The following is a 13,542-nucleotide window of genomic DNA, read 5'->3' as shown; positions in this document are numbered from 1 at the left end:
AAAAATAGTCTAATTAATATAAGTGTTTCCTTGCAAACTTAATAAACAACAACTGCAGCCCACACATTGTCCAAATATAAATAGCTATTCCATTAATAAAGGAAAGGCAGCCAAGGCTATTGCGGCATGGCTTTTATCTAGGACTGTGTGCAGTTTAATTAACATTTTATGGCCAATAGGTAGGGTGCATAATTTGCAAAAACGCAGCCCTGCGCTTATTACAATGCATTTCCGGTTGACATAAAAATTCAAATTTGATTGCAATGCGGCAGAAATTGCGATTTAGGCAAAGGCCAAGCACAAACGCAATTTGAAACATTCGCATTTGCCCAGGCCGAAATGGGCAGCGCATATTTTTCAACCATCACGTATTTCCTGCAGTTATATATATTTGTTGTATATGTGTGAGTGTGTGCGTGTGTGCGTGGTATGCGCCATGGCGAATGTTGATCCATCAAAGGCGGGTAGCATTCACGACTGCTTGGCGGCATTTAAATGCAGAATTTGTGCGCAGCCTTCGGCTCTTGCAAATTAACTGTAATAAATGGGCGACCAAATCGCTGAAATAGAATTAAAATGGTTTTGCCTTTATTTATCAAATCGAATTGTCTTACGCAAACACATGTATAAGTTTCCATGTCCATTGGATCGTATATATGATATATCCCCATACACCCAAAGAGCTACGCAGCATTTGCACTGACAATTACAGACCCGTATCATTTCATAGATTGTTGTCATAGCTGTTATCGTATTAAATAAATTCCTAGCTGTCCGTAATTGTGTTACAATGCTAGCCAGCGGAGCTGCAGCCCCAATAAGTATGCTTTATAAAACCCGTTGCTTCATAAATACCATGCACCCATAGAAAATGGGATTTCTGGTCATATTGGCAAATTGTATGTAAGAGGCAGAACGAGGTGCGACAGAACTCAAAAAGTATAAATAATCTTTATCAGTGCGAGAAGCTGAGCTAAAATAGCCAACTCCGTCTATTGCTCTATCCGTCGGTCCAGCGATTTCGTATATCAGCTTTTCGAAGAGTTGAGGGTATCTCCTAGTCGGGCAGTCTAAACTAGAGATACAATAGTTCTTATCATAGCTTATCTTATCAGCTGTCAATAAATATTGTTGAATAAATGTATGGGCGTGGCATTGCTGTGGCTCGGGCATATTCGACATTAGATATTTGATCAGCTTTCCAGCCAGCTCATAACTGTATTATAATTTATTTGCTAACCACACTTTATCTCTCTTGCAGCTATATCCCGTTAAACAACAACACACTGCTTATTAGAGCCCCACAAAATGCTGCCAATCTTCGCCTGAGTCAGTCGAAGTTCGAATCAAAGCCCAATTTAGCCCAAAACCTAGAAATAAACTGTGATCATAGCCTAAACACGCAACAATAACACCTAGAGAAACAACAACAAGAACAACAAGAACAACGACCAGCAACCGGCATAAACAAACACAACAACGCCACACACACAAAGACATGAAGGACAGCTGCCAGGAAGTGAGACAGAGACCCAGCCAGAAGCTGTCGGATGCCAAGCGAACAGTGTGCCAGAGCCAGAGCCAGAGTCCCAGCCAGCTAGAGACCGTAACTGCTGCCCAATTGCTGAATTTATAGATCTCCAGATATATCAGATAACAGTAAATTGAAATCAATTGCGCACAAGCAGCAGCAGCAGCAGCATCAGCAACAGCAGCAGCCGTAGGAAAACCCATATAGCCAACGGACTAGGGAAAAGAGAAACGACGCCGGAACGACAGAGGTGGCTGTAATGACAACAATTGACGCGATGTAGCGGTAAGTAGCAGGAGCGGGGTCAATTGCATACATACATCTGCTAACGGTAATTTGTGGCATTTGCCATCTGCAGCAGACTTATGGTCGGCGAACGCGACAGAGACCGTGAGGCGGTACGCTGGGCAACGGGTGAAACAACACCGCTTCAAAACAATAATGGAGTGTTACAAATGGTCGGGCAATTGCATGGTGGACAGGCTGCTAGCCAACAACAGCAACAGCAACAGCAACAACAAAGTCAACAACAACAGTCAAAGCAACAGAAACTTCAACAGAAACAGCAACAACAACAACAGCAGCAGCAACAACAACATCCGGAACTGTTTTATCAGCAACACGAGGCAGCTGCGCGTGGACTGCAGCTTGCGGGAACAGCCGACGGCGGCGATAATCAGCCCTATTACGATACAAGCGGTAATGTCGATTGGGAGAGAGCGATGGGAACCGGTGGAGCTAGTTCATATGGTTGCGTCGGTGGAGCTGTCACAGCAGCTGGCGGCGGTGCTTATAACAGTGGGCCAACTGTTGCCGGCGGCGCTGTTGTCGCCAACAATCGGCACTTGGATTATGCTGATGGCATCGGCATTGCTGGCCCATCCGCCGCACCAGCAGCAGCGCACGCAGCAGCTGCTGCTCTCGGCCTGGGAGCTGCTGGTGGAGGCGGGAACGTTGCAGCGGGGCCGGTCGCAGGCGCCGGGGGGGCTGTCGGTAGCAGCACCGGGGCCATTGGCAAGGAAGTTCGTTACGCTCCATTCCCAGTTACATCACCAACGCATTCAAATCCCACAACTTCCCAGCAGACTCTTGCGCAGCAGCAGCAGCACCAGCAGCAAATGGCACTTGGTGGTGGGGCAGGCGGCGGCGGAGGTGGTGGTAGTGGAGCCGGCAGCGGCATTGCTGGTGGCAGCATTGGTGGCCCCGCTAGCAGCAGCCTCGGCGGCGGTGTGGGCGGCCTGGGCGGTGTTGGCGTCGGCGTCGGCGTTGTTATGCTACCGCCAGGTGGCGGCTCGCATGCCGGCATCAGCCATAGCAATACAACCGGCGCCCTGCAGCGGACACATTCCAGATCCATGTCCTCCATACCGCCACCGGAGCCGTTCATGATAGCGCAGTCGAAGCAGATGAACAGCCGCGTCTCCATCAATGTGGGCGGAGTCAAGCACGAGGTGCTGTGGCGCACATTGGAGCGCCTGCCCCACACGCGGCTGGGCAGGCTAAGGGAGTGCACCACCCACGAGGCCATCATAGAGCTGTGCGATGATTACTCGCTGGTCGACAACGAGTACTTCTTCGATCGTCATCCGAAGAGCTTCAGCTCCATTTTGAATTTCTATCGCACCGGGAAACTGCACATTGTGGATGAGATGTGCGTGCTTGCGTTTAGTGATGATCTGGAGTACTGGGGCGTGGACGAACTGTATCTGGAGTCGTGTTGCCAGCACAAGTACCATCAGCGCAAGGAGAACGTGCACGAGGAGATGCGCAAGGAGGCCGAGTCGCTCCGGCAGCGGGACGAGGAGGAGTTCGGCGAAGGTAAATGCGCGGAGTACCAAAAGTATCTCTGGGAGCTGCTTGAAAAGCCCAACACCAGCTTCGCGGCTCGGGTAAGTCCAATCAGTTACCAGCTGAATCATCTACCCTATCCGTACTGTGTTTACTTACCTAACATCATATACTCTATATGCTATATATATAAACGTAACCGTATTCATTATCCGTTATCCGTATGTGTCAATGTCAACTGTCCAGCGTAAGCGAAAAAAAAGCATTAATAAATAAGAAATCAATCAACATATATCTATTTATACTTTCCTCTTTTCTGTAATTCTGATCTTGAGTTATGTGGAATTTGGTTTGTGTTCCATTCGATTTTCGTTTTGTCTGTGCGACTTTTTAGTTCCGTATGAATCCGAATATTATTTTTACACTATTCAATTGCATTTAGTGCGGCATTTACAGCACTCTGTAAATACAAAATTCACTGCCAAGCGCATCGAAAATAGTGTAAAAATAAGATGAGCCCCCGCTGTACCATATAACGCCTCAATATATGTATGAATCTATTCACAACCACTCTAATATATACATATATTTATACAGTTATGTATATAAATATGCTGAAAAGTTACGCCGTTTGCGTTTGCCTTGCGTTAAAAGAAGCTTGCACTAAACTAACTGAAACAAGTTTATAGCCCTCATATATTTCATACAAATATTCGAACATGTCAGATTTCAATTCTTCGATAGGCATGCCTATCGATTTATCTATACATATATATATAGCTGTATTGCTTAATTTGCTGTTTAACTTCAAGCTAAGCTAGCCGCTTTGCTGCTCCTCCTCCTCCTGCTGCCGCCGTGTAAATAAGTCTGGCAACCTGCTGTGCGAGATGAAAGCCAAGCTTTGGCCCTATTTCAGTGTTGTGACTGTGACTGTATATACAATATATACCTTAATATACACACAGCTATGTATATATATGCAACAATATATATATACATACATTTATGTTTATCAATCAATATATACGCCTTCTTATGTCAAGTAACTCAGCTCATAAGTTCGCTCAGTGTATTCGATTGCTTTTGTGTTGTGCCCAAATACAGCGTCACATTCAAGGGCAGCAGACAAAGTACAAAGGACCTGCAGGGCCTGCTCGCACAGGACTTTCACTCAGTTTAGGTTCCTTCCAACTAACTTACATATCTCTAAAAGTTTGGCATCTGACATCGAGGGGAGTGCCGCTCCTTGCGTTATATTCGTAATATCATTTTGCGTTACACTTAACCTTTGATTGCCCCCACCTATAGTGTTCTTATAGTAAACACAGATTTGGTTTGATTATTGTTTTGTTTCGTAATCCGACTTAAGTATCTATCTGTCACTAACCATGCGACGCCGTGACACCGACACCCCGTCTGTCGCTAGAATCGATCAACCTCATCTACATCATTTTAATTATTAGCAACCGCACATCAAGTGCAATCAATGGAAAAGTCAACCAAATTTATTTACTAATCGTTTTCTAATCTAACCGTTTTTTATCACACACAGTATATATGAACAACTACATATATTTATAAATTTATACAAACTTTATACTCTCTCTATATATATATATATATATTACATAATTTAATCTCTTAATTGTTGATGATGATGGTGAAGTAATCTCTCTCTATTTATCTCCAATCTTACTCCTAAACAAAAAACAACCCTTGTAACAATGTTTGGGAATGGGCAATAAGCGATATGACCAGGCGGCAGGTGTGCTGTAGAAATCCTCGAAAATATTGTAAAGAGAAAGACCTCTGGGGAGAAGCGGCTAAAGTCGTGTTGTAATACATTTCCATTTTCCATAGAGGTTAGATCAAAGGCCCGACTATTAATGTGTAGCTTTGGCCTGGCAGCTCAGCTCAGCAACTCTTCAAGCGTCCCTCGATGACGCTTCGCATCGGCTGTGCTCTCAGACGCCACGCCCCGCCCCGCCCGCTCTTGTACCATAACTGACCCTGATCATAACCCACCCACACCCATCTATAAATATATCTCAGCACTCACACAGTTTGGCTTCAGCTTGTAAATAACAGCCGATTATTTGCCAATATCTCAAGTTCTGTTAGCTTTAGCTTAAGGCAATGGCCGAAAATGGAAATAATTACAACATATTTGGGCGCATCTCCAATAATTTTTCATTCGATTTTAATTTCCTTTTCATTTATATTATGTATTTTTTCGTTAAAACTAACTGAACAAATTTGCAGGTGCAATAAGCATTTTGTATTGGCTACGCATAACAAGAATATTTATTATTTTCCCCAATTTGAAAAGCTTTTGAAAATACAAAAGAAGAGCTGGTGAATATAAAATCGTTTTATTATTGCATATTTTAAATTTCAATTTCAATTTATTACAATTTATTGGCCCTCTGAAAATATGCAAGCGAAGTTTAACATTATTAGCCAATACAATTTCGTTGCAAAGAATTAGGCGAAAATAACAATTAACACAATTTTTGGTTTGTCATTTTACAAAGGTAATGAAAAATTTCCAGAGCTCTTTGCCAGTTGTTCTCTTAAAATTTTTATTTTGTTTTTTCTTCAACTACTAACGAAGTCAGAAGAGAAAAATAAACAACGTTTTTATTTCTGTATGTTTTTAGTTCTTTTCTAATACCTCGCCTAAACACATCCTTTTTTATACGAACAAGATAAATATGAGAACCAAAACAAAAGACAGTAAAAAGTAAAAAGTATACAGTAAAGAGTAAAGAGTAGTATTTCGAAATACTCCAAGCTACTCTCAGTTGTTACCTACGTTGAAAGAGTTTAGTCCAGTTTAACCCATTGGTGAACGATTTACCAAACTGTTGGCAACGAAAACGCGCTCACACGACCAACATTTGGCATTAATACTAAATGAATTACCAACAAATACCAATATACAACAATCTTACACACACACATATATATGTATTATATATATTTAATTTGTACCAAATTGAACTCGATGTTTTGATATTGTGTATTTCCTTTTGATTTACCTTTTGTGTTCCTTTTGGCGGCACGATATATATATACTAGCCCATCTGTCGTATATATAATCGTGCTCGTATTCGATACTCGTATTTGATGTCTTGTTATCTATTGCATACAGAAAATTTTCTTAACTCTTTGTTGTGTTTTAACGTATCTTATCTTTGATATTGACTGTTGTAACCCATTGGTCTATTGGCTTCGTAAACTACTACTACTAAGTACCTCCAATCGAATCAACTCAAAAACTTGAAACACACACAAACAGACACACACATTTACACACACACGAATACAATTAACGAGAACCTAAATAAAATTGAAGTATAAATAGATATGCAAATAGATATAAAACCCGATGCTATGTCATTCAGTCAGAACTATGAGAGTAGTTTTCACTTTTCATTCCTTTTTGGTTTTTTAGATTATAGATGAAAAACGTATATATGTGTATTGCATAGATAACCCAAACTTGAAATATTAACCCACCAAATTTGCTGCATTTGAATGCCTAGTATAGAATGACGTAGTCGGCCATACTGAATTCTATAGCCAGTTTGTATCGAATTTTGTTTGTTTTTTAGTGAGTCGAACAAAGTATGCGAACCAACTCGTGCACCCCTCGAAACCCACAACAAATACTAGAATACCAGTATTGAAATACAAAACCTCCAAAACAAAACAAAACGAAAAACCCGAATAATCAACCACAAAATAGCTGACAAGAAACACACCCAACCGCAAACCCGATGGAACCAATCGCAACATCCTGGTCAAATATTTAGTCAGCTAGTTTTGTAGTGCAAGACGATGCGTTACTTTGGCCCTTGCTCATTTTTGTATTACGATTCACAATCTTGCACCTGCACACAAACACAAAGACACACACGACAACACACACACACCAACTTTCAACATACACACAAACAATTTCAAGTTTATGCCAACGTGGCGTATGCGCACTTTTCAATAAGAACCCACAAATTGAATGTGTTTTCATTTGATCATCCCAAGTTGAATAACTTTTATATGTGTATATAAATTTTCTTGTATAGCAAATAGTGGTATATATTTCATATATGAAATGTCTTGCATATATTCTTACGATATTTATGTATGTATATATTATTTCTTTGTCCCCAACTTCTTGCCGCATGTCTTTATTCAATTTTCGATACATTTATCGATTAGTTTATCATTTTATCTCCGACTACCTGGTTTTTTGTTGCCACATTTTCCCAGTTTACCTTTGTGTTGTATTTTCTTCTTTTTGTATCATAAACTCGCCCTGTTTTGTAATTCAAGTGGATTAACCAAAGACTACAGGGAAGTTAATTCAAATTTACGCCTGTATCATAATATATAAATGTGCTTAATTTTTTTTTTTTTTTTTTTTAAATCGCTTTTCATTCAAACCATTTGTATTTGCTTTCAATGGATTGTAGACTGTTTTTGATTTTCCTTAAAGTAAGGCAAAGCTTTTGTGAATCTATTCAATGCTCACCTTTTGAGCATGGGCTGTGCTTCTAGTTGTTTGCTTTTTGTTTAGTGAAAATCCAATCTTCATTAACCTCTCACCACATACTTAGTCCAGTGTATAGCAAATTAGCCGTAATGCGTCTCCAAGCTGCGCTCAACTTTAGTATGCGTAACGCAATATCATTTTTACTTTCAACTCCCTCAAAAGAAACCCCCTCAATCATGACTGAGCAGCAGTGGTAGCAGTTCCAAAATTCGCACAACCCGAACACGTACAATCAGCTTATTGTTTTCAACATCTCCAATGCATTCTATTCAATCGACAAAAAATATAATTAAACAGAAGATATAAAACGTGAATTGAGCTCAAAGTATAAATCATGCATTCCAAATCATATCAAGTAGAAAGTTGTACCCAGTACTTCCCGCGCTCATGACCCACATGACCCCCGCCCCGCCTAAGTAAAAGCCTTATTTCAAATTTGATTAACTTTCCCGAAGTTTGATAGTCGATCGATCCACACTTAAATTGCAATCGATTGTGGCCACAGTGTATATAAGTACCCAAAACAATGATAACAGGTACCCGTCTATCTCTCTCTTTTTCACTCTCTCTCTCTCTCTCTTTGTCTTCTCTCTATGCCCAACTTTGACTCTCTTAGATTTAGAATAAGTATATTTTGTATCTTTGTACTATTTCTCCCACTCAACTCTATCGAACGCTTGAAAGTTGCTAAATGAAAGCACGATTTTTGTTCTCTATTTTACTTTGACTTCATTCTCTGTTATGATATCTCTCTATCTCTGTATTTCTGAATATCTTTTCTTACACTTTGATTTTGTTTTCATAATTTGTTTGGTTACTTTACTCTAATGATTTCCCTCTACTCGTACCCTAAGTATGAATCTCTTAATACATTGATATATATCTATATCTCTAACTATTAACTATAGCATATCATTTACATTTAACAAAACCAAACTCAATCTTAAATATCTAGCCTTATTCCCAGCCAAGAGCCACGAAGCCCCTACCCCAAAAATCTAATAAAAACAGAACAAGAAACTGAAACCGACTCGAGCCATGCAAAATTATATTCATTTACTTGTAATACCCGCCATGAGGCTGAAGTAAAGAGAAATGCGTGGTTGCGTACAGTGGCCTACTATGGTAGATCTGGACACAAACTAATTTGTGCCACACATACACATGACGACTCACACACACATATGCCCATACACACACAATCACATATATATACATGAGTGTAAACGCGATATATATAAGTATATATTTGTATATATTTATACATATATTTTCGCACTCATGCAGCCTTGTTTGTCGTTTTGAGACAAGAGACAGGCCACATCTTAAATAAACCATAAAAGCAATTTTCCCAATCGCTTTAAAAGGTTTTCCAATGTTTAATGTTGTGTCCGGTGCACTAACGCCTTTACCCTCGGCTGCCTTTTGTTGTCAAGTCAACTGTCAGTGCATATACCGACACAAGCACACACATACACACATTCACGCACACACGTGCATTTATACACGTATTCAACTTTAGGATTCCTCTAACCTTAGCTCTGTCTATCTTTTTCTTTCTGTCTCTCTTTCTCTCTCTTCCTCTCTCGCCACTCTTTCTTTCTCATTCTCATTGTCTCCCTCTATCCCCATGATCTGCTCTTGGTGGCATTGGTATTCAAAATGCACTTGTTACTGTCAAAACAATTTGGCATTTGGCCACTTCAATATGCAGACCCCGACCTCCCATTAGACCTTTAAAACCAAAAATCAAAAACCGATAAACAAAAACAATTTACAATTTGCAGTTCTTAGTAAATTGCATCAATTATTTAGAAAAAATCTTTATAAGTTTCCTATTGTCATGCATTCATTTATAGATGACATCGAAATAATTGCAAATTTCACTTTTGACCAGAAGTATATTAGAAACGTATTCTTGGCTTGGATAACTGCAATTATTTGATGGCTTGACTTATAATTTGATTTGTTTCGATTCGTTTACAATTAGTATAAGTATTCGTAATTTCTAGCTCGAAAAGTTATTATGCATTCAATATTTTTGTAAAGTGCTAGTACGTACGTTTCATTTGACCTACTATAGCTCCATTATACATAATATGTGTATTCGTAATTTCCGATTTGCTCAGTTTACACTTGTCGTTATCTACAACTCCGATTCCAAAAACAGAAAACAAAACAATATAATTACAATAATAATAACAATCAGAACACAGACAGCGAAACGAACAGCAACACAATGTAGAACAAAGCGTTTCGTCCATACATTATTATGAGAAATTGATTATACAAATGTCGACTGCAGACCCGATGGTAGCGTCTCTTATTTATTGTACCGTTGGCAAAATCCCCAACAGCCCCTCTTTGTCAACCCCAAGTAGTGCCAATCAGAAAGCGCCAAAGGTCTCTGTCTCCATGCGTAGCTAGTAATTGCGTAAATGTCCTACACTCTTGTGCGACGTCATGTCCTTCGTACAATACACAGCTACAACTATACACACTCACACAGACACACACAGAGTCACAGACACCTAGAGAAACTAGCTCACACCCAAGACACTATCCAATCAAACGACCTGCACTCACCCACAGATAACCAAAGCCACCAGCCACGCCCACAATCACAGCCACTTGAAAGACACATTTAGAGACGTTAGTCAACGTGTATAACTAGTCCCCGAAATACATACAACAAATATTACTAACCCCCTGAATTGAAGAGTTTGAGTTTGAGTTATTTTACTTTTATGTCGATATGTATATATCTATGTCGATATATATATATCTTAATTTTATTTAGTTTTTTTTTTTAATTTTTAGTTTATTGTTCAGTTTGTATGATAAGGAAGAAGGATTACAAATGATATACTTCACATATAGTACAGCAGCCTTTGAATAGTACCAGCCAAAGAGAAATACGTTGACCCAACATAAGACCCAACAATGCGTGTACCCATCTAATGATATAGGCAGTCAGGCATCTAGCATGAGGCTTCTGTCAGTTATACAACGATCAACAACATCTTTGAAACGGTTCTCAGATCGAACTCCCAATTCCCCTTCCCGAATACAGAAAAACTAAACGTTTTGCGCTCAGCTAACCAATGTTTGCTTCAAACTGATTTATAACATCGAAAACTATCCCCAACAAAATTTAACCAATGAAAATTGTATATACGATATACAATATACGGTCCCACAAAACCGAAATAAATATGAAAAATTAAGTGGAAGCAAGCGCTAATTGTTGTAACTCTGTGTGTTTGATTAATTAAAAAAAAAAGAAACATTTATAATCGTTGTGATGTTGTTGTTGATGATCGTCTCGACAAAGTTTCGATTGTTCTTTACCGTTCACAGGTTATCGCAGTGATATCCATACTATTCATAGTCCTGTCTACCATAGCCCTGACGTTGAACACCCTACCACAACTACAACACATTGACAATGGTACACCACAGGATAATCCGCAATTGGCAATGGTTGAGGCCGTGTGTATCACGTGGTTTACCCTAGAGTACATACTTAGGTTTAGCGCCTCACCGGACAAGTGGAAGTTCTTTAAGGGCGGCCTTAACATAATCGATCTATTGGCAATACTCCCATACTTTGTTTCGTTATTTTTATTGGAAACGAATAAGAATGCAACGGACCAGTTCCAGGATGTGCGCCGGGTGGTGCAAGTATTCCGCATCATGCGCATCCTGCGAATCCTTAAGCTGGCCCGTCACTCAACGGGCCTGCAGTCGTTAGGCTTTACGCTGCGTAACTCATATAAGGAACTCGGTCTACTAATGCTGTTCCTGGCCATGGGCGTTCTCATATTTTCTTCGCTGGCATATTTTGCCGAAAAGGATGAAAAGGATACAAAATTCGTTTCAATACCGGAAACATTTTGGTGGGCGGGTATTACAATGACAACTGTTGGCTACGGGGACATCTATCCCACAACTGCACTGGGAAAGGTTATTGGTACTGTGTGTTGCATATGCGGTGTTCTGGTAATCGCTTTGCCTATTCCCATCATCGTTAACAATTTTGCTGAATTTTATAAGAATCAGATGCGGCGCGAGAAGGCCCTCAAGCGTCGCGAGGCACTCGACCGTGCCAAGCGCGAGGGCAGCATTGTCTCCTTCCATCATATCAATCTGAAAGATGCGTTCGCCAAATCAATGGATCTCATCGATGTGATTGTCGACACAGGTAAGTCGAGCAGATAGCTCTCGGTCTATCTGCCTGTCTCTCTCGTTCTCTCTCTCTCTCTCGCTCTCTCTCTATGTATCTTTCTCTCTGTAAACATTTGCCTGCTTAATCTACAACTTGTATCTTTGTAGATGTATGCTTCGCTTTGCTCTTTCCGCTTTTAAGTTCTCTGCTCTATCTTAACTCAGTCTTCTCGCCATTTACCTTTATTATTTGTGTATGTATGAATTCATTATTTATTATTTTTATTTTTTTAGATGCTTCCATTCCAGTTGCATGTTTTTTGTCAGCTTCTCATATTTATTTCGATTTCAATTTAATTTTCAACTGTCAAACGAAGGCGTGTAAATAGTCGATTTAATAAATTGTTAATATAGTCTGCCGTAAGATGATAGAAATTTTCGGGCAATTCAATAAACTCATTGTTAATCTAAGTAAGCTTTATGGTATTTGAAAACAATTGTTAACTTGTTAAGCAAATTGAATTACTTTTAAGTTTCTGTAGCCCTTAGGCCTTTGCCTTTAATTGACACCTGCTCAACAATGCAGCCGCGTTAAGCCCAAGCGGACGCTGAATGCCGTCGGCTTTAAAGACAACACAACTAAGCCCCAAAACATACACACACACACACACAGTTGCATTGCCACAATGGTCAATTAGACAAATGCTTTTGTACTTAGCGCGCTTAGACAAGAAATTAGTGGGGATTTTACTTGTATAAAGCTCCAAAGCGCACTTACCCCACACACAGAGAAAAACACACTCTCACGAACACTCACACACACACATACACACACGCCTGTAAGTTGGCAATTTACTATTTCTTTATTGTGGATACGCCTAATATTTACGTCCAACTCCGCCCTCGTATCTAATTTTAGGCAAGCAAACAAATGTTGTGCATCCGAAAGGTAAAAGACAAAGCACCCCCAATATAGGCAGGCAAACCCTTGACGTACAAAGCGCTCCAGGTGACTAACATTGCGTATACGTAGCGTATAGCAAGCAATCAATCCAGCAATTAATCACCCAACATAATCCAACTCAACTACTTACAAGTTGTAGTCCTTGAAACTTACCTCTAGCGCTTACGTAAGACTTAGCCAATGCCAATTGCCAATTCAGTTAAAAAAGAACACAAGCTTTAGCAATTATAATCCAATAAATAACTTCTCTTTTAGAATCACTCTTATACATATATCAATTCTGTATATCTATACTAACAATCCTTGTATATACAACCGCAATGCACAGGTATTTATCTATAATCAAAAATACTCAAGGTAATCTTCAGACATTCACTTAGATTGTAAATATACTCGGGCTTACTATTGGACATCGATTTTGAATAATATTTTTTAGAGAATCCTTTAGTTGGGAATCTGAATCTGAAACTCAATCCGAATACTACTCAAACAATATTTTCAGAGATATCAAATGTATGTTATTTACCAAAACCC

General features: G+C 39.7%; 1 protein-coding gene across 24 annotated transcripts in view; it reads left to right on the top strand.

Moving 5' to 3' along the window:
* Shab (potassium voltage-gated channel shaker cognate b) overlaps positions 1 to 13,542 on the top strand; it is a 60,207-nt gene that overhangs the window by 31,437 nt on the left and 15,228 nt on the right. For 15 of the 24 annotated variants that reach the window (XR_016270088.1, XM_089468900.1, XM_089468899.1 and 12 more), the window contains 4 exons: positions 1,262 to 1,816; positions 1,890 to 3,420; positions 11,238 to 12,081; positions 12,964 to 13,053. Coding sequence is in view for 23 of the 24 variants with exons in the window: in XM_089468900.1 (XP_089325026.1) it covers positions 1,897 to 3,420; positions 11,238 to 12,081; positions 12,964 to 13,053 (2,458 nt within the window). In the remaining variant the exon portion in view is untranslated. The remainder of the gene's footprint in view (positions 1 to 1,261; positions 1,817 to 1,889; positions 3,421 to 11,237; positions 12,082 to 12,963; positions 13,054 to 13,542) is intronic. The other 9 variants (XM_018006575.2, XM_089468906.1, XM_018006572.2 and 6 more) reach the window with 1 other exon arrangement.

This window comes from Drosophila arizonae, chromosome 4, assembly GCF_054131065.1.
Source record: "Drosophila arizonae isolate 15081-1271.41 chromosome 4, UAZ_ARI_1.0, whole genome shotgun sequence".
Classification (NCBI taxonomy): Eukaryota; Metazoa; Arthropoda; class Insecta; order Diptera; family Drosophilidae; genus Drosophila; species Drosophila arizonae.
This window is presented reverse-complemented; position numbering and strand designations above follow the sequence as displayed.